The sequence below is a fragment of the Eschrichtius robustus genome, chromosome 6 (genome assembly GCF_028021215.1).
Source record: "Eschrichtius robustus isolate mEscRob2 chromosome 6, mEscRob2.pri, whole genome shotgun sequence".
NCBI classification, from domain to species: Eukaryota; Metazoa; Chordata; class Mammalia; order Artiodactyla; family Eschrichtiidae; genus Eschrichtius; species Eschrichtius robustus.
In genome coordinates, this window is record NC_090829.1 from 136471726 (window position 1) to 136492814 (window position 21089).

At 45.1% G+C, this 21089-nt stretch overlaps 1 protein-coding gene across 1 annotated transcript in view; it reads left to right on the forward strand.

The window, feature by feature from the left end:
- The window catches only part of MRPS6 (mitochondrial ribosomal protein S6), a 64501-nt gene extending 52255 nt beyond the window's left edge, over positions 1 to 12246 (forward strand). The window contains exon 4 of the mRNA XM_068545699.1: positions 11684 to 12246. Coding sequence (XP_068401800.1) covers positions 11684 to 11873 — 190 coding nt within the window. The 3' untranslated portion in view covers positions 11874 to 12246. The remainder of the gene's footprint in view (positions 1 to 11683) is intronic.
- Positions 12247 to 21089: the final 8843 nt, after the last annotated feature.

Here is a 21089-nt window from a genome sequence, read left to right on the forward strand (position 1 = left end):
TTCTTGATCTCAAGGAGTTTTCACTTGAATCAAAGACATGCCTGCGTATGGCTAACCTAGGCACCAGCCAAGCGGCGGGTGTAAACACAGGGGCCCAGCACGGAACGGTCCCTCTGACCGAGGCTGACAACCAGGCGTCTCTCTTGCAGTTACCTCCATCATGTTGAGTGATTGCCTCCCATCTCACCTCCTTCCCCCAAATCCATACCCCTGCTACACACATGCCAAGTAGGCCTGCCCGAAAGAAGAATGGACTGAGAGAGTGCTTAGGTAGGAGAGATAGTGCTACTTTAGGGTTATTTGGGAAGCTTTCCAAAAGGAGGAGGTGGTACCTTGAAAGTGGTACCTGGTGTTTATTATTATATCAAGTCTGTTACCAGTTTATGCCAAAAAAATATCATCATTATATTCCAGATATTAACTTAGTCAGTCCTGACTTTGGGAACAGGTTACATTCCAGGAATTTGTCTGTAGGTTTATTGTTTATAACTGGGAACCTATTTTCCCATTGGAACAACTTGTTCCCAGGCTGATCCACAGAAACTTACTTAAACTCATAATCTCTGAGGGTCAATAGAATTGGACGAGTCATTTATGTCCCCTAGGGACAGGGAAGAGTTGACCGGATGCCCTGTTGCTGTTTGGGCCAGGTTGGGATGGTTGGGTCTTCGGACCGTTTTTCCCGTTGGAGGCTTCTGGCCTCACTCACCACCCATTTCACGAGGCAGCGCCTGGAAACCACTGGAGCATGATTAGGAGCTGGGGGTAGAGTGGGGGGTTGGGGTGGGGATGGTCTTAGAGGGGCTGGGATTTATTCTCAGCTCTGGATTTGCTTTGGTCTCCTGAGGGCCCCCCCAGATTGTCTTTCCTTTGTGCTTTCACATGCTCACCTTTGTACCCTCATCAGCTCTCTGGGAAAGGCAAGGTTGTTGCTGTGGAAAATTCTTTCCGTGTCCCTTGGTGTCTACAAGGGGACAGTGTTACATAGGCAGAAGGGAGTAAGTGCTCATTTAGACCCTTGCTCAGAAGGGGCAGGTTTTTACTGACTCATAGTATCAGTCACCCTCTGCCAGAACTGCCTCAGCATCTGCCTCCAGGGCTGCACAGACTGGTTTAAGGCTCTCTTTCCACTAGATGGGGCTGGACTGAGACTGAGAGGGATTTCTGGTGCCGGAGGGGGAACCTTAGAAGAAACCGTAGTCTATGTTGCAGCGATGGGCTTGTGCCTGTTTGTAAAAGGATGCCCCAGATTGCTTTGACTGTTTTTACCACCTCTGCTTTCACTGCAGTGCGATTGGGCTGACTTCAGAATGTGTGTGTATGAGAACTCTTAAGTAGTGAAGGAGGTTTTTCTTGCCTGTTTTGTCCCTCCTTTGTCTGCCCTCATGCATTTAAAATGTGAATAGGTGCTTATAGCAAAGATCTGCTGGTCTACATGTAAGACGCCCTTCTGTTTACGGGTAAGCAGAAAGATAAAAATAACTGGCTCCGTGGTGAATCAGTGGAATTTTACTGACTTGCTCTCCAAATGTGTCTGCAGCTAACTCCAAGAGTGCTGGCACCCTCTCTAGAGGAGACTGATTCTCCTGTGTAGTTTTCTCGTTAGCTAACGTTTCCATGTTCTTGTGCTTTCCTGCCAGCATTAAGTCCAGGCCAGCATCCTGACGCCATTCTTGTGTGTAGGTGCTTCACGATGGGGTTTCAGGGCAGGGCTGCTGTGTGGCCTTGGAGGTTTCTTTTTAGTGGCAGGGTCCCAAGATTTGTAAGAATTCTGCAGCAGGTTTGGTGGTTTTTAAAATGTATGAGACCCAATGGATTTTAAAAAAGGAATGGGGCTTTTCCATGCAGAGGCTATCTTGGTTTTAAGGAGAATAATTCACTGCTTCAGTGAAGCCTGAATCCAGCAAGGTTTAACCGATACAGTCTAGGAACTGGCACTCAAACGGATCTGTTTCCTATGTTCCAAAAGGCTTGAAGAGGCTTCCTGGCTGCAAATCCCTCTCCTCTCCCTCCCCCACCCCACTCACGGGGAGCCACTGAGCGCTTCAGTGGAAATTTCCACTCGTCTGCGAGGGGGAGGGCGAGGCTGTGAGTGAGTGTGTGACGGAGAGAGACAGACAAAGAAAACTCACATTCAAGCAGGCACTTTCTATGGACAACTTGTAACTGTAGGGTGAAGACAGAAGTGAAATAAAAACCAAATACAACCTTTAGCGTTTAGGAGCATTGCAAGAAGCCACTCGGGGTGGGGGGGGGCGGCGGTGAGGGCTGGCAGGCTGCAGAGCCTTGTGTCAGGAGGCCACTGAGTGGTTTGCTGGTCTTGTTGCCCCGAGAGGAGGGCAGAAAGGACGCTGAGGGCTGCTGGCTCCCTCGTGAAGCCGAGCTGGGCATGGAGAATGCTTGGCGGCACTGGGCTCGGTCTGTCCTGGGCGAGCCCTTTCTCTGCGTCTTCTCAGATCTCTGGGGGGTTTCAGTCATGCAGTGGAGAGTTTTGTAGTGCGTGTCTTCAGAAATACAGAAAGGGTTAACTGCCACCTTCAAGACCACGTGGGCAGTTCTGCCTACGGAGATGGTTCCCTGTTCCTCCAACTTTTGAACATGGGACTCTGTGATGAGAAATGCACTAGTGTACTAAACCTTTTTTGTCCTTTCTCTCCTTGCCGGTATCCATCATTTCCTTGCTTCTACTTCTGCAGAGTTGGTGCCACCTAAAATCCAAGTGGTTTTCTATAGAAAAGAGAGAAGCTGATGTCTACCTTGAGGGTGAAGTGATTCTGTAATGAGAACCACATGTGGGACAATACACCTTGAAATGTCAGCACCACTGGGTTTTGTGTTGAAGGCGAGAGCAGTGCTTACCCTGGCTACCTGGTGTGCAGAACCATTTCACTGGTGCTACTGGACATGTGGTTGAAGGTGCTGGGAGTGTAGACTGTAATTAGATTTGAGATCGCTAAACTGGATTTTTTCCAAAATGATTGGTTCATACATTGATTTAATCACTGATTAAATGTGGAGATTGGAAAACTGGCTGTTTGGAGAACTTGATTTTTTTTTTTTTTTCCCTTATTGGAATGTCAGCTTTTGGGCATGTCTAGGCAGTTGCAATGATAGTCATATTTGTAAACTACCTTGAGTGAGGAGCTCATCCTGAGAATGCAGATACGAGTCTACGTGTTAGACGTGTGACGACGTTTGGTCTTGTGTGTTGATTCTGCGTAGCTAGGTTAGGGGGAGAAGCAGACATTGTTACCTCACTGTGGGATAAAGGTGGAGCAGATGCCTCTGGAGATGCTGAGCCCCTCTTTTGGCCCCCTTCCTTTGAACAGCAGCTCGTCTGAATTTCAGAATGGCTTCTCCATGGCAGATTTCAGTGGGATGTAGGGAGTTCCGAGGTCGTTTTGTCAACCTAATTCCTGTTTTTACAGGTCTGTTATGGACCTGTGCTGTCATGGGAAAGGGATCCTTGCAGGCATCAGAAGCTGCCCAGACCTACAACTCCAAGTAGGCTGTTTCTGGGCTTCACTTCTCATTGTCATTCCTTAGGTCACCTGTGGTTAGAAAAACCCACTAATATGTATAAAATAGATAACTAACAAGAACCTGCTGTATAAAAAAATAAATAAAATGAAATTCAAAAAAAAAAAGAAAAAAGAAAAACCCAGTAGCTAGGAGTCAGGTGTCCACGACCGCCGCGTCATTTCCACAGTCTCCTGCGGGACTGGGAGACGTGTGCAGGTCTTGGAAGCCTGGGTTTCTGCTAGCACTGTGGCCCTTGTGACTTCTCTCCCTAGCTGGACTTAGTGTTCCAGGGGGTCAAGGCCATGTGTACCTCATCTTTTTAGTCTCCTGAGGTTTGCCCATAGTAGATGTTCATTGACTGGTTAAGTTTGCCCAAGATAAATCAGTGAGAAGAAGAATATATCCTGGCAGTAACCAAGAATTGGTCAGTGCATCCCTGTGTGGGAAGGCCATAAAGGACTACTGACCTGTGTGCTTGGGCTGCTAAGGCAGATAGAGATTGTCCTGGACTCCTGCTTGTTTCTCTCACAGTGGGGAGGGACAGCTTGGTTCCCTGGAAGGGAGATGTGGAGGTAAGAGGTTAGCTATTTTTTTTAATTAATTTATTTTATTTTATTTATTTTATTTTTGGCTGCGTTGGATCTTTGTTGCTGCGCCCGGGCTTTTCTCTAGTTGCAGCGAGCAGGGGCTACTCTTTGTTGCGGTGCGCGGGCTTCTCATTGCGGTGGCTTCTCTTGTGGTGGAGCATAGGCTCTAGGCGCGCGGGCTCAGTAGTTGTGGCTCGCGGGCTCTAGAGTGCAGGCTCAGTAGTTGTGGCCTTAGTTGCTCAGCGGCATGTGGGATCTTCCCGGACCAGGGCTCAAACCCGTGTCCCCTGCACTGGCAGGCGGATTCTTAACCACTGCGCCACGAGGGAAGTCCAAGGGGTTAGCTGTCAACTGTGAATGTAAGGTTAGCTTTCAACTCTGAATACAGTAAGATCTGCCCATCTCTGAGCCACTCCTAGCTCCTTCTCTGTCTTGGTGGTGTTTCCTTTTTGTGGAAATTTCCACAGTGCAATAAGGAGCATGGGAGTAGAAGCAGTCTTGCCCACATGAGCCCCAGGCGTAGATCAACAGTGTGATAAGCATGAAGTGACTGTCACAGCTGTGGTTGTGGGCACTAACCCATTTGCATCTTGGCCAGTGCTTTTGTTTGGGTTTGGTTGCTGGATGAGTGTCCTGACTGGTGGAGGGAAGGCAGAGTAGCTAAAAGAAGGTAAAGGCTGGCGGGGTTTTGGTAGTAACAGAGCCTCCTGAAGCCAAGCTTAGGGTTCCCAGACCTTTTTCTAGTGCTTTTCTTTATCCTTGAGAACCTGCAGAATGCCAGTTGCTGGCTAGCAAGAGATGTATTTGACAGAGTGGGAGCTGAGGGGTCTGTAGTCTGGATCCTGCCTCTCCCTTTGTGACCTGGTGCAGATCAGTTCCCTGGAAAGCAGCGGAAGGGGTTGGACTGCGTCGTCTTCACGGTCCTCTCCCCATTCACTGGGGTTCTGTAACCCAGTGATCCCAAAGTTCTCTGTGGCTTCTTATGTCCTGGAGTCAAAAGATGTACTCTTAGAATCCTGGCTGAGGCCACTTAGTAGCTGAGTGACCTTGAACTAATGACTTAATCATTATAAAATTCAAAGGAGAGAATGTGTAGGAAACCACTTTGAAAACTGCTGGTTGTTGCTGGGGAGAAGGCTGCTGGGCCCACACCAGCACCCAGCACCACTTCCTCTTGCACTTCCTGAGTTGCCACATGGAGTGGAGCTTCCACTTCCTCCTCCTCTTCCTCAGGAACTGTTTAAAAGAAAGTTCTATCTAAGACACTTGCCTTTTCATTTCTGAAATAATATCTGGCCTCTAGTTTCCATCCTTGGGTATTCTTTTTACCCTTATCACAAAATGGTATCCAGAAAGTTTTGGGTTATTTCTTAGCATTATTTGGTGAATGCCAGTGTATGGAGGGTACTGCTCAGGAAGACTGCACGAGAATTGATTTGCGGGCAGATGAGTTGCTTGTTGGCTATCGTAAACACGCTCTCTCTTAGAAACATGTTTAGACTCAGAGGCTAGCCCACAAAAATACCTCTGTGGTGTAGTAGAATGGAAAATGGAAGAAGACAATGCTTGCTGAACCCCAGATGTGGTATCTGAGTAACTTGAATACTTGACCGTAAAGAGGGGCAGGCTTAACTCACTAGAGCAAGAGACACCTGTGTACTCTGGAGGGAGGGGATGTGGAGCATTTACAGGGCTGGCAGTGGTAACTGCCGGGGTGGCTGTGTGCCCAGAGCATGTCAGGCCCTCGCTAAGCATTTCCCTCCATACATTACCCTGTGTAATAGATGGCATTTCACAGTGCACTACCTCCGGCTATCAGGGCTTTAAGTGGAGTAAAGCAAAAGAGGAAGACACTTCTATGGAAGCTAGACGTAAAGCAAGGAAAGAGGAAGGAGCTCAGAGAGGATGTATATGTGTTTAAAGAAAAACTGCCGCTATAGAATGAAGTACTGTGGGATGTTAACAGACAGAGGGTGAGGTCATAACTTGTCCATGGTAGCTAGGCAAGACATTTTGATGTACACTGGGTGAAAGAACAAATGGATAAAAAGGGAAGAGAGATGCTGGAGGCCATGTTGAATGAGGGCGTTCCCAGCCCTGGCCACCAGACGGCCATAATTATTGGGGGTTGGAGGAGTGGGAAAAGTGCTGGGGGTTGGCAAGGAGAAGGTAATTTAAGGTCGATTACACTTATTTTTTAGGCTCTAATTCAGAGCCTTACTCAAGGTAAGTAATCAATAATTAACCATTGAACAAACGAGCAGTTCTTAAGTTGGGTGATTGCAACCATAGTGCCTGCTTTGTGGAGTAGAAATAAACAAGTAGAATTAAACCTTGGAAGATTTGGCCAGGTTGGTGTGTAATTTTCAGAGTAAGCCCAAATGGTGGTCTCATCATTGAGCACACGTGCAAGTCAGTGATCAAGAAGTTTGCCAGGTCATGGAGGAATTGGCATTTTTATTTCATTTCTTGAAAAACCCTCGGCGTCTTCATCAGCTGTAGTTACTCCTCATCATCACCACTCTGTATCGAGTCATTCACCAAGTCCTGCTCATTCAACTTCTACATACCATTTTAAAATCAACAGCTTTGTGGAGGTATAAATGACACACAATAAACTGCACATATATGTAAACCCATGAAATCACCACAATCAAGATGATAAATTGGTCACCCCTAAAGTTTCCTCCTGCCTCTTGTGATCCTTCCTTCCACTTATCCGCCATCTGATCTCCTTTCTTTCACTATAGATTAGCTTATATTTTCTAAAATCTTATTTAGATAGAATCAGACAGTATGTACTCTTTTTTACTCTAGTTTCTTTTACTCAGCGAAATTATTATGAGATTCATCAGTGGTATGTATTAATAGTTTATTCCTTTTTATTGCTGAGTAGTGTGCCATTTTATGGATATACTACAGTTTGCTTATCAGTTTACATGTTAATGGATATTTGTGTTATTTCCAGTTTCGGGTTGTTACAAGTAAAGCTGCTATGAACATCGATGTAGAAGTTGTTCTGTGGGCATATGCTTTAATTTTCTTGGGTAAATCTAGGAATGGAATGGCTTGATCATAATGGCAGGTGTATGTTTAACTTTTTAAGAGACTGCCACACTGGTTTCCAAAGTTGGTTGTATCATTTTGCATTCCCACTAGCAGTGTATGAAAGTGTCAGTTCCTCTACATGCTCACCACACTTGGTATGGTCATTTTTTTAGCCGTTCTAGTAGGTAACTCTTCGTGGTTTTAGTTTGCATTTCTCTAATGACTAGTGGTATTAAGCATCTTTTCATATGCTTCTTCACCATTGTATATCTTCAGTGAAATGCCTTTTCAAATTTTATGTCCATTTTTAAAAATTGGTTTTTTATTTAAACTTTGAGAGTTTTTAATATTCTAGAAATAAGTCCTTTATCAAATATGAGTTTGCAAGTCCCAGTGCATGGCTTGTCTTCTTATTATCTTAAGAGTATCTTTCAAAGAGCAGTTTTTAATTTTGATGAAGTCTAAAGTATCAAATTTTTCTTTTATGGATTGTGCTTTTGGTGTCATGTCTAAGGAATCTTTGCTTAACCCAAGGTCACAAGGATTTTCTCCTTTGTTTTCTTCTAGTTTTCTAGCTTTGTGTTTTATGTTTAGATTCGTGTTCTAGTTTGAGTTAATTTTTGTATATGGTACAAGCATGGATCAGAGAGCTCATTTTTTTGCCTATGGGTATCAAATTGTTACAGCACCTTTTGTAGAAAGGACTACCCTTTCTTTACTGAATTGCCTTTGCACCTTTGTCACAAATCAGTTGTGCATTTGGATCTATTTCTGAACTCTCTATTCTATTGATCTATTTGCTTATCTTTATATTAAATGCCATACTGTCTTGATTACCATAGCTTTATAGTTAAGTCTTGAAATCAGGTAGTGTTAAGTCCTTCAACTTCATTCTTTATCAAAGTTGTTTTGGCTGTCCTTGGTCTTTTGAATTTCCATATGAACTTAAGAATCAGTTGTCAATTTCTAACAGAAAAGTCTTAGGATTTTGACTGGGATTCTTTTGACTCTTTACGTCAGTTTGGGAAAATAGACAACTAAACAAGTTGAATCTTCCTACCCATGAACAAGGTATACCTCTCCATTTATGTATGTTTTCTTTAACTTCTTTCAGCAATGTTTTATAGTTTTAATTTACAAGTCTTGCACATCTTCTGTCAGACTTATCACTGAATATTTAATATTTAATTTCAAGGTCTGATTATTTGTTGCTAGTATATAGAAATACAGTTGATTTTTGTTTATTGATCTTGTATCTTGCAGCCTTGTTAAACTTACAGTCTGGTATCTTTTCCATAAACTTCTTCAGATTTTTCTGTATACACGATCGTGACATCTGCAAATAAAGACAGTTTTACTTTTCCCTTATCAACCTGGATGCTTTTTACTTCTTTTTTTCTTGCCTTGTTGCACTGGCAAGGCACTTCAGTAAAATGTCAGATAGAAGTAGTGAGAGTAGACGTTCTTGTTTGTTCCCGTTCTTAGGGGGAAAGCATTCAGACTTTGACCAGTTAGTATGATGTTAGCTGTAGGTTTTTCAAAGATGCTTTTTATAAGGTTGTAGAAGATTCCTTCTTTCCCTAGCTTGCTGAGAGTTTTTATCAGGAATGGATATGGGATTTTGCTAAGTGCTGTTTTTTGCATCTATTGGAATAATGATCACATGGTTTTTCTTTTTAGTTTGTTAATATGGTGATTTTCATTGATTTTCAAATGTTAAGCCAATCTTGTATTCTTGGACTAAATCCTACTTGGTCAGGATATATTGTCCTTTTTATATATTATAGTAGTAAATTTGCTAAAATTTTGTTTAGAGTCTTTTCATTTATGTTTATGAGGGATGTTGGTCTGTTTTTTTCTTTTCTTTTAGTGTCTTTGTCTGGTCTTGGTACCAGGGTAATGCTGACTTCATAGCACAAGTTCAAAAGTGTTGTCCTACTTTCCAGACCAATTTGTATCAGAATTGGTATTTTTTTCTTAAACATTTGGTAGAGTTTGCCAGTGAAACCATTTGTGCCTATAGTTATCCTTGTGGGAAGGTTTTTAACTACAAATTTAATTTCTTTGATAGATACAGGGCTATTCAGGTCATCTGTTCCTTCTTGAGTGAGTTTTGATAGTTTGTATTTTTCTAGGAATTTCAGTTAGGTTGTCAATTTATTGCAAAAGTTTTTTTATGATATTCCCTTACCATTCTTTTAATATCTGTAAACTTTGTAGTTGTTTCACCTTTCTCATTCCCAAATATCGGTAATTTGTATCTTATCTCTTTTTACTGATCAATCCAGTTGGAATTGTATCAGTTTTATTGATCTCAGTGAACTAGTATTTGGTTTCACTGATGTTCTCTATTGTTTTTCCTGCTTCAGGGATTTCTGCTCTGATTTTTATTATTTTCTTTTTTGGTCTTACTTTGCATTTAATTTGCTCTTCTTTTCCTAGTTTCTTAAGGTGGAAGCTGAGGTCATTGATTTGAGGCCCTTCTTTTGTCTTACGTAGATGTTTAGTGCTGTAAGTTTACTGCTAAGTACTGCTTTAGTGGCATTCTCCAAATTTGATGTGTTGTTTTCATTTTCATTCAACTCAAAGTATTTTGTAATTTCCCTTTTGATTTCTTCTTTGACCCATAGGTTATTTAGACGTATGTTTAGTTTCCAAGTATATGGGGATTTTCTCAAGATTTTTCTGTATGACTCGAATCCCTTTAGATGTATTGAAACTCATTTTATGGCCCAGAATATGGTCATCCTTGGTAAATGTTTTGTATGCCCTTGAGAACCAATATGTGTATCTTGCTGTTGTTGGGTGGAGGGGTCTATAAATGTCAGATCCAGTTGGTTGAGGGTGGTGTTTGCTTCTTCTGTAACCTTGCTGGTTTTCTGTATACTAGGTCTTTGATTACTGAGAGGAATGTTAAAAGTTTCCACCTATAATTGTGGATTTGTCTCTTTCTCCTTTCAGTTCTGTTAATTTTTACTTTCTGTATGTTGTAGCTCTGTTATCCGTACGTACACGTTTAGGAATTTTGTGTCTTCTTGGTGAGCCCATCGTTAAGTGTTGTCTCTTTTTTCCCCTGATAATTTTTTTTGTTCAGAAGTCTCCTTTGTCTGATATTACTGTAGCCACTTCAACTGTCTTTTGATTAGTGTTTTTGCATGATATATATTTTTCTGTGCTTTAACTTTTAATTATTTTTACTTGAATAACTTTCCCACTAGGCTTGTGAATGGTCACATGGGAAGTTGGGAATTTTTCTTACAAGTTTTGAACCCTCTCCTTGTGTAGAATTACACAAAATGCCATACTTTTTCTAATAATGTTCTTCCTTGCTGAATTTGTTCATTTTTAATTTGGTCTTTCCTGCTTTCTGTGAGAATTCCACGTTTCATGCCAACACACCACTGTGAAATACTTACTGTGGACCTGATGTACGTTAGCCTATGCTCAAGCTGCTGGGGATGTAGCAACAAAGTCCTTCTTCTTAGGGCAGTTATATTTCAGTGGAGTGAGACAGACTGTAAACAAATATACACTGTGTTAGCGGTGATCAAGTGCTATGGGGAAAAAAATAAAGCATTAAGAAAGGGAGGTAAGAGGGATGAGGCTGGGTGGGCGGGGCAGAAGGGCTCTCTGACAAGGTGACTTTTGGACAAGACGTGATGGAAGTGAGGGATGAACTCTGTGGAACTAAGGTGAAGAATATTTCTGGCAGAGGCACAAAGAGTGCAAAGACCTAGGATGGGAATATGCTTGGGAGAAGAGAGTGTGGCTGGAACCAAATAAGTGGTGTCAAAGGTCATCTGAACCAGCTGGAACATTGTAGAATTCTGAAATACTGCCCTGAAAACTGTCCTTTAACAACACCGTGGTCCAAACCAAACAGTACAAGTGAGGCTTCAACTTTTGCAGCAGAGCACGGGTGGGGTGGGCAGGGAATAGAGACGCTTCTTCCTTTGCATTGGCATACGGCTAACTACTGTTAAAGTTATTAAGACTGAAGACCAGTAGCTGTATGAGATGTCTGTCTGTATTAGTCTGGTCTGAGTAGATGAATGTTAAATTCTTTCTGTCACCCAAGATTCAAGTAGTTTTCTTTTTGTTCCTTGTCAGTTCTTGAATGTGCTGGATAGTCTTGGATGAGTCCCAGGCCTTTCTTAACCTTTTTCTAGTTTATGAAGTATGGCTGATGGTTCTTACTCTATCTCTTAGGTGCATTAAGTCACTTGTAAAATCCTTTGGAATATTAGAAGACTCATAGATGTTTTCACAAAAAGCATCAACTAATGGTTTGAAAAATTCAGTGGAGTGTAATGGGAAAGGCCGTAGGAAAAGGGAGGTCGGGCACACTACTACACTTCGGTTTAGCTGGTCAGCTGGCGGTTTCTATTTTGACAAAGATGTGTATGTGTGTTTGTGGGTAGTTGGTGTCTGTATGTGGAGAGGAGTAAAACAAAAACATTGACCAAAATAGTGAGATTGCTGTATTTCAGAATGCAGCATATTCACAAATTTTTATTTTATTGCAGGTATTTCTTGGTGGATTTTTACGCACCGACAACAACTGTTGAAGGCATAATGGAGCACTTGTCTCGAGACATTGATGTGATTAGACCAAATATTGTAAAACACCCTCTGACCCAGGAAGTGAAAGAGTGTGAAGGGATCGTCCCAGTCCCACTTGAAGAAAAGCTGTATTCCACCAAGAAGAGGAAGTGAGAAGATTCACCAGATTTTAGCCTTCTATTTAATTCTCTCACTTTTGAGCACCATGGATTAATAACTTACCAGCTTGATCTTTATGTAAGAGGGTGCTTTCAGTGCCCTTTGATTTTCTAAGGTACTTTTAGTTCTTGATCCCCTTTGCTGTGAGAAGTCGGGGAATGGCCTCCTTAGAGCCACTTTGTAATATATGGCATCAGCGCTCCCTGCTCGACTGCGTTTCACGAATGTGATTTGTCAGTGAGAACTTTGCCCTGCAGCAGCACTAACACCGCTTTGAAGAGCAAAGATTATAAAAACCACTTTGGACTGCACGCTAGTCATTCAGACTGTATACCACCATGCAAAATAAAATTTTAAGACCATCGTATTATATGAGTAACTTTTGATCAGAGTGAAAGTCTGTGATTTTAAAGAACTTTTGCCTCTTCACCTCCCCCAGCACCATGCCCCATCCGAGGCCTCACAGCTCCAGTCTGCCCAGAATGCTGGCAGCGTGTGGGCGGGGCTCCCGGTTACCAGCGCAGGTTCAAGACTGGGAGAAGCCAGGGTGAGGGCAGGTGGGGTGTGTCTGCCCCTTGACTCCTGGGCAGTCACTTTCCCTTTCATCTCACAAGTAACTTGTCCTTGTGGTGGGTGCTGCTCTTGGTAGAGGGGCGTGTGTGTTCTGTGGCGGTTGGTGGTGGCACTGCTTCCTGTCATTCCTCTGCCAGTAGCACTGCTTCCTCACTGTCCCTCGGGCCTGCAGACCTCTTTGGGGAAGTGGCCACCTTTGAACTCTGCACCTCTTCCCTTCTCCCCGCTACCCTGATGAGTCGGAAGCCGATTGCTGTTGAGTTGGGGATGCCCAAAGAGCTAGCTGGCGCCATGCCTGTGGCTAGTGGCATGCTGAGCCTCGTAAGTTAGGGGGACTTGTAAGAAGATACATCTTTTTTTTTTTTTTTTAAAGTTTATCCCTTCATTTTGGAAGGCCTTTTTTAAAAAATTTTTATTTATTTATTTATTTAATTTATTTATGGCTGTGTTGGGTCTTCGTTTCTGTGCGAGGGCTTTCTCTAGTTGCGGCAAGTGGGGGCCACTCTTCATCGCGGTGCGCGGGCCTCTCATTATCGCGGCCTCTCCTGTTGCGGAGCACAGGCTCCAGACGCGCAGGCTCAGTAGTTGTGGCTCACGGGCCTAGTTGCTCCGTGGCACGTGGGATCCCCCCAGACCAGGGCTCAAACCCGTGTCCCCTGCCTTGGCAGGCAGATTCCCAACCACTGCGCCACCAGGGAAGCCCAAGATACATCTTTTTTGTTGTTGTTTTTATTTGATACTCATAGACCTATTTTTAAAAACGACATTGTCCTGGAAATAAAAAGACAGGTTTTGCTTTGAGAGATTTTTGTGTTGGCAGGGGGAAAGTTGGGTTTGAAATGTTGTTATACTTTGAGACTAAGAAGCAGCTAGTCTTTGCTTAAAATTGATTTAATTAGGGTTATCATATTTAGCAAATAAAAATGCAGGATGGCCAATTAAATTTGAATTTCAGATAAATAACGAGTCAGCTTCCACATAAGTATGCTCCAAATATTGCGTGGAGTACACTTACAGCAAAAAATGATGCATTGTCTATTTGACATTCAGATTTACCTGGGTGTCCTGTATTTTATGTGGTAACCTTGGTATAACTCACATAAAGGAATAAGCAATACCAAGCCAGAGACAGCAAAGCTGAGAAGGAAATAAAGTCAACATCCAGCATCCTGGCTTCAGCTGACTACACTGGTAATGAGGCAAGTTACGGAAGAGAACGCAGTGGGTGTGCTCTAACGTGCCCCAAACCCTTATTCCCTCAACCTACCAGAAAACTGATCTAGAAACCAACTGAAATTTCAATTCTGGTCAGTGCCAGATAATCTGTTCTGTGAGCCTGAATTTACACCGCAGTCTGAGAATTCTCCTTTAAGAAGTTCCATATGTGGTCTCTGCCCCAGGCCTGGGAAGCTGGGGACCTCGGGTCCCTGGCAGTGGGATGGCGTCTGTGGCGGGTGAGGATGAGGCTTTTTCCTGCAGCAGTCACTGGCATCTCCTCCTCAGTCTCCTCAGAGCTGGTGAATTGGAAGAAATTGACTGGCCTTTCCATCTTCCCACAGCGGGGCCCTGCACGGGGTGTCCGTCAGCAGCCCAAACAACGAAGCTTCCTCACACAAGTTGTTGGGGGAAGCGCCAGTTACTAAGTCGAATCTCCGGTTGTACTAATTACACAGTCAGATCATGTCGAAGCAGGAGGGGGCCCAGAGATCTGGCCTCTGCCTCTTTTTAATGGTGAGACTGAAGCACAGACAGATGTGCAAGAGAGGTGCCCCAACAGCCAGGAGGAGCCCAGCTCCAAACTAGTCCAGGGCTTCCTCCCTCCGTGATGCTGCCTGTCTCTGCCCTGGATGATCAGATTCCGCACTTTGCTTATTCTTAAGAGCCCGGGCAGCATCCAGCTTCAACTTCTTCCAGAAGCAAAAAGCTATTAAAAAGTCTCTTTGAAGAGCAATAGTTCAGTCAAGAGGGCCATTAAGAACTGTACACTGGAAATAAAAGAGATAAAGTGGAGATTATCGGGGAAAATATGCTTCTTCCTGTTTCATTAGGAAATTCCTGAAAGCGCAGGCTCTCAGCCAGGGCTCGAGGGAGCACAAACTCTTCCACCAAATGGCTTGGGTCTCGATGTACTTTCACTCAGGTGCTATCTGAGGTGCGTCTTGCGTTTTCCTTGCAGTGTATTACGTGCGTGCTGCGTGCCGTATGCTGTGCTGCGCACACTTAATCTGTTACCTCATTTAGCCCTTTCAGCAGCTCTGTGAGGGAGTGGTGTTATGCCCTGTTTTTTGCATGAGAAAACAGACTCCAAGGGATTTGAACTTGACCCCACAAGTACCAAGTGACAGCTGGGAACTTGAGCTGGGGACCCTGACGCCATGGAGTCTTTTCCATCCGGTAGCACTGAGGTTGTCATTGTCCCCTCTGGTTAAACAAGGCACCTGGGTGACAGGGGTGAGTTAGTGTCACTCAGAGAGGAGCAGTTGTCCTCGTGTCCTGAGTGTGGTGCTGGCACTTTCTTTTGCTGCACTTGCTAGCCCCTAGGAAATCGACGGACTCTGTCGGGCATTCCAGGTCATCGAGTGTTCAGAATCCTGTGGCACAGTTTAGAGCGGCTTAGGAAGGAGGCTGGCTAAGTAGGACAACTGTGCTGTGTGCCAGTTCCCCTCCAAAATGAAGCCACTGTCCCTTCCCCCTGAGGCGCTGATTCATAGCTGGACCTTCAGCCACTAAGGGGCCCTTGCCCCCTTGCAGCCTGTTGGGATGCCAGGGTTTGAGCAGGGCCTATGTGCAGGTCACCTCCGGGCTGCATCTTTGCCCTGGGTCCCCTTGCCTGGGTTGGCGGCAGGCAGAGGCACTGTTTGGGTGGTCTGCCCCTTCAGTGGACGGTTATCAGTGAAGTGCTGGGAGTAGAGCAGCGGACAAAGACAGTCCTGGGGGGCTGATAGCTGGGAAGGCAGAGTGGCGTGGGTGTTGCCACATGGGGGGCGCTGCAAAGGGAAAGAGCAGAGGACGTGGTCAGGAGGGGACAGGGAAGCTGAGACCTGCAGGATGCGGAGCCAGTCCCGTGATGTGATGGTGTCGGCAGATGGCGCAGCACGTGCAGATGCCTTGAGGCCCTGAGCTGGAGACCAGAGGGTGGAGCGGGCAGGATGAGGAATTGGGGGGCCAGATCTGGGAGACTGGATGGAAACTCCCGAGAATAAACACGAAGGGATAGGAGTCTGCTGAAGTGAAAGGAGACACAGAAGCACAAGAGGCCAGGTCTTGGGGTGAAGCAGCAACTCCAGAGCGCTCCCTTTGGGGGCCTCTTAGATTTGTTACCCTGCTTGTGGTCCACTTGGAACAGGGTTGAGCTTCCAGAAGTACTTTTTTTTTTTTTTCTGCATAAGGTGGGCTCAGGAAGGTGGAGAAAGATGGAGGCTGTGGACCCAAGAAGCTAGTCCCAGGGGTGCCTTGGAAGCTGCTTCCTGGAGACGTTGTCACAGAAGCGTCTGAATCCGAGACGATGAAGTCCTGTCCCGTGGAATGTCCACAAGGAGGGACCACTAGGCCCAAGTGAACCTTTTGCTGAAAGACCAGGTTTGTGTTGATTGAGATGAAATACCAATTAAAAGATAGAGGAGCACTGAAAGCATGATCTGTATGTCCATGCTTCTGGTTGAGTCTAGAAGAGTAGTTATCCACCCTGACACATCTGAGGGATACCACACACACCTTCAGCAAAAGCTCAACATGGACATTATGCCTTTCCCCTCCTCACAACTCTCTGAGGCCAGTATTATACCCATTTTACAGATGGGGCACCCAAGTGCTAAGAGAAAATAAGTGACTCCTCCAAAGCTACCAAGGGAGGAGTTGGGATTGGGGATTTGAATGTCCACTTTGGGCACACTGCACCCTTCTAGAGGTGGCCCCTGCCCATCCCTTCAGCCCGGGCCACGCTGACTGACCTGTTACCCTGTGCCCTTCCTGTCCCGCACCTAGACCAAGACCCCGGGCTTCATCACTATAGGAGGGGAGACAGGGGATCTGGGACTCCTTGGGAGTGTTTTTAATCTCAGGTCCTCAAAGGGAAGTCCTGAGAACACCAGAAGAAAAGTTAGTGTACCCTGGAGAATAGGCCTCCTTTTGTCATGGTTTTCCAAACTGTTCCATAATTTCCCACAGAGCTTTTTTCTCTCCAAAATACCCCAGGGGTGTGTTTATAGGGCACACACATGGCAGGTGCTGCCCTGGGCAGGATACAAAGACGAATGGGCTGTGTCCCTGACCCCAAGGCTCTCACAGATGGGGGAGGTGGAAATATTCAGCCATCTGAAGACAGGCCGTAATAAAAATAATCACTGAGGTTCATACCAAGTGCTGTGGAAACGAAGAACTGGATTCGTTAGTACTTGGAGTCGGGGGGAGGTGGGAAGTTTTCCGGCAGAGATGGCGTTTAAGCTGGCATGGGAGCAACTAGTGTGGAGCATGGGTGGTGGGAGATGGGAGGTGGCTAAAGTGTGTTTTGGAAACACCTGGGAGCGGGCAGGTATGGTGTGACGGCGGGAAAGGGCTTGGGGTGCAGGAGAGCCTGGAAATTCAGGGAGGGTCCAAGCTGCCATCTGTTGGTGAAGAGACATTTTGTGGCTGCTAAGGGTTTCTTGAAGTGAAGGGACCATTCTGAAGAACCAAGAATGAGTACTATGCATATTAACTTGTTCTGAAAGGTGCCTCCTAATTGACCAACCCCCCCATGCTGCCCACATGTTCTTGAGAAAGAAAGGATTATACAGACTCACCATGGAGAAGTACAAAGAGGGCTGAGGCAAGGTTTCCAGATGTCCACCAGCAGTAGACAGAGGGGACTAGACAGTGTAGTGCTTGCCCCGTGGCCCCTACCTGACCTGGGGGTGCTCTGAAATGGTGTGAGGGAGCATTTGGAAAGTACGCACCATCCTCTCCTTGTTGTGGTCTGGGCTGTAACCATTTGTGTTCGGAGGGCTCAGCGAGAGATGACTGCACCTGGCATCCACCTGGAAGGCCACCTGCCACCCCCTGCCCTGTTTTCTGCACCCGGAAACAGGCCAGTGTGGTGCTGATAGTGGGGAGTTTCCAGGGCAATTTGTGAGACTCTCAGTCACCTTGAAAAACACGTAGTAGTGGGATGAGCGTAGAACTTTGGGTCAGAGACCTCCTCAATGGACCACATGATCATGGACAGTTTCTTATCTTCTCTCAGCCTCCAGTGCACAAGCTGGTCTCAGAGAGCCTTTCCAAGTCTATCAGGACCCTGGACCAGGTCCCACTGTGCCCACAGTTTGCTGGGGTTTTGGGTGGAGGGTTATTCAGCCATCCTGCTGGTTGGCAGGATAGGGAGATGGGGAAGGGTTAAGAGAATTTCTCAGAGGCTTTGCACACTCTTCATCTTCTGGTAAGGATAGCTGTTTCCACAGCCTGCCAGGGGTTCTGTGGGGCTATCACTCTAATTCTAAACAGAATAGGCGCTGTACTTGATCACAAGAAAACAGCAAAGGGAGCTCCGGAGGCCAGCTTGGTCATTTGCTGAGCTTGAATTGCCAGCATTCTTTTTGCTCTGAGAACAAAGTTTTAAGGCATGAGGACTTAGACCAAAACACAGGCACAAGGCATCCTGTGAGTCCACAGGAGGAAAACGGTGTGGTGACCAGGAAGTTCTTGGGTGGTGGTGAGGTCTGGTTTTTGGAGAGCTGCGCCATGACCCCAAAAATCAGCCCCTAAGTTTATAGTAACAGCAGCAATACCTAGATAACCTTGCACACTCCCAGCTCCCCGCAACCCAACAGGGAGATTAACAAAAGTCAAACTCCTGAAGCCAGACCGAGTGTCCAAAGTGCTCAAGACCTTTGGGTTGCTGCAAAGGGGCAGAATTGTCTGCGTACTGCAACTGAACCCTTTTCTCCAGAACACCTGGGGCTAAGCCGTGTCTCCTCCGGGGAAGGAAATGTGATTTCACTTCATTTCCCAGAGACTTGCCCCGAGATGATTGCATTGTGAGTGGAAAAGACAAGGATACATTGTTCAGTGGATAATGCCAGAAGTCAGAATTGTGCAAAATGGGCTCTTGACCTCTCCATTCCAAATAAGTGGGCGACTCCATTGTTTCCATAAACTTGTATTGCGCTAAATGATGTGACTTGGATGTAGCACTGTTTGTCCATGTGGATCCCAAAATGTGAGCACCTCTTTGTGGAAGATTAGATTTTGCTTTTTGGACAGAGATTAACTGGTACTGTTAACTGGTACAGCGAATTCTCATTATTCAAAGATTCTGTTTTTGTGAATTTGCCTAATCGCAAAAATTTATCTGTAACCCCCAAATCAATACGGTGTCTTTGCGGTCATTCACAGATACAGAGGCAAAATTTTGAGTCTCTGGTGAATCTGTTTGCAGCCAAGGATGAACAAGGCGACTTCTCATTTCAAGCCTTAACACTGTACACAAGTGTCTTTTTTTCGGTCAATTTAGTGTCGTGTTTTTTGCATTTGCGTGCTTTTTGTTGGTGATTTTACTGCTTAAAATGCCCCTACCCGTGTGCCCCGCCCACTGTGTAATGCTGAAATGCTGTCTATTGTCCCTAAGCACAAAAAGGCTGGGATGTGTCTTACGTAAAAAATACATGTGTTAGGTTAGCTTTGTTTTGGCCCAAGTTATGGTGCTGTAGGCCTTGTTCAATGTTAATGGATCAACAATATATATTAAGTAAGGGGTCATTAGAAAGAAACACACAGATAAAGCAGGATTATGTATTGACGGGTTGACACAGATGTTGTGTCAGAGGCTCGCAGGAGCCTAACCCTGTATTTCCTCTAGGAGCAGTGGTTTTATTGTTCTCTAAATCAGCATTCGCAGCAACTGTATGTGACAGAAGTACAGGCATGACGAGAATTGACTGTATTTGACGTGGGTTTTGTGCTTTGTTTTTCTGCTGAGCACCTCTTTGACATCTTCCAATAATTCTCCAACTTTTATTTGCAACAGAGATTTTTATTCCCACCACTGTTCTTATTCTGCTTGTCTGGTTTGTCTTTCACCATCCTGCCTCCCCCCACTGTCATCACTTTCATTCTCCTCCACCAGCTCCCATCCACTAGAGAGCCACGTGTCTGCATGAGCCAGGGGCCTTCTCTTTGAGGGGAGCACAAAGAACCTTGACAGAAAGGTTTGGTGATGGGGCCAGAAAGAGCCTGGACACCGTCCACTTGTCTCCCAGCCTTAGGAGCAGGCGATTCAGTGGGTTTAGTTAAGGGATAATTAGATTAGCAGTGGAGCAACCCCTTCCCAGGACTCTGATATCTCAAGGGTTTTCATAACACTGTTCAAATACTTTTTTTTTTTAAAGATAGCATTTTAAAAATTATTTATTTATTTACTTATTGGCTATGTGGCATGTGGGATTTTTTTTTTTTATAAATTTATTTCTTTATTTATTTTTGGCTGCGTTGGGTCTTCATTGCTGCGTGTGGGCTTGCTCTAGTTGTGGCGAGCAGGAGCTACTCTTCATTGCGGTGCGTGGGCTTCTCATTGCTGTGGCTTCTCTTGTTGCAGAGCACGGGCTCTAGGCACGCAGGCTTCAGTAGTTGCGGCACGCAGACTCAGTAGTTGTAGCTTGTGGGCTTTAAGGCGCAGGCTCAGTAGTTGTGGCGCACGGGCTTATTTGCTCTGTGGCATGGGGGATCTTCCCCGACCAGGGATCGAACTCGCATCCCCTGCATTGGCAGGTGGACTCTTAACCACTGCGCCACCAGGGAAGTCCAGCCACTTGCCTCTTAATGGGCACGTCTAAGTTTACAGTGTTTCAAGCAAAGCTCTAGTGAACTTGCTGGCAGATATCTCCTAGGGCATACATGTGAGTATTTCACTAGACATTGAATTGCTGACTTATTGGGTATTTCCATTTTCATCCTTACTAGTTATTGACAAATTTCTCTCCAAAGTCATTGTACCAGTTGACACACCCAACAGCCAGATTTGAGAGACCCTGTTTTCTAACATCCCCCAATACATGGTATTAATCATGTTATTTAAAAAAAACACAAAACCCAAAAAACTTTACCAATCGAGTGTCGAGAGCTGTCTCTCTTTTAAACTTACATTTTTCTCTATTATTAATAGGCATGAGCTTATTTTCACGCTGATGGTCATTCTGTTTTTTCCCTTGTTAATTGCCTTTTTATATACTTCGTTAATTTCCTTCCTGGATTGTTCCTTATTTTTCTAACCTAAGAAACCAAAGGCAATGCTTTCTATACAAGTGCAGTTCAAAAGAAGGCCGAAGACCCCACCCTGGCTTCACCCCACCACTGGCAGGAATGAAGAAGGGCGTCCCACATCCCAGATTCTACATGCTTCTGGCAACACCCGCATTCATTCTTGCCTTCCCCCTTCCTCCCCTCCCCCCAGCCTGGCTCTGCTACTGCCTTGAGAATTTGGGACTAATATTACGATGCCCTTTATTCTGGTTTATGAGAATCACCGCGAGCAGGCTAGGATTTCCAGATTGTCCCTCACCCTTGGCAACCCAATCCACATTTAGCTCAGGACGTACTGTCTTTCAACTGTCTCTCTCTCCACTCTCAAAACCTGTTCTCTGTGCCCCTGGGACTCACAGTCATCAG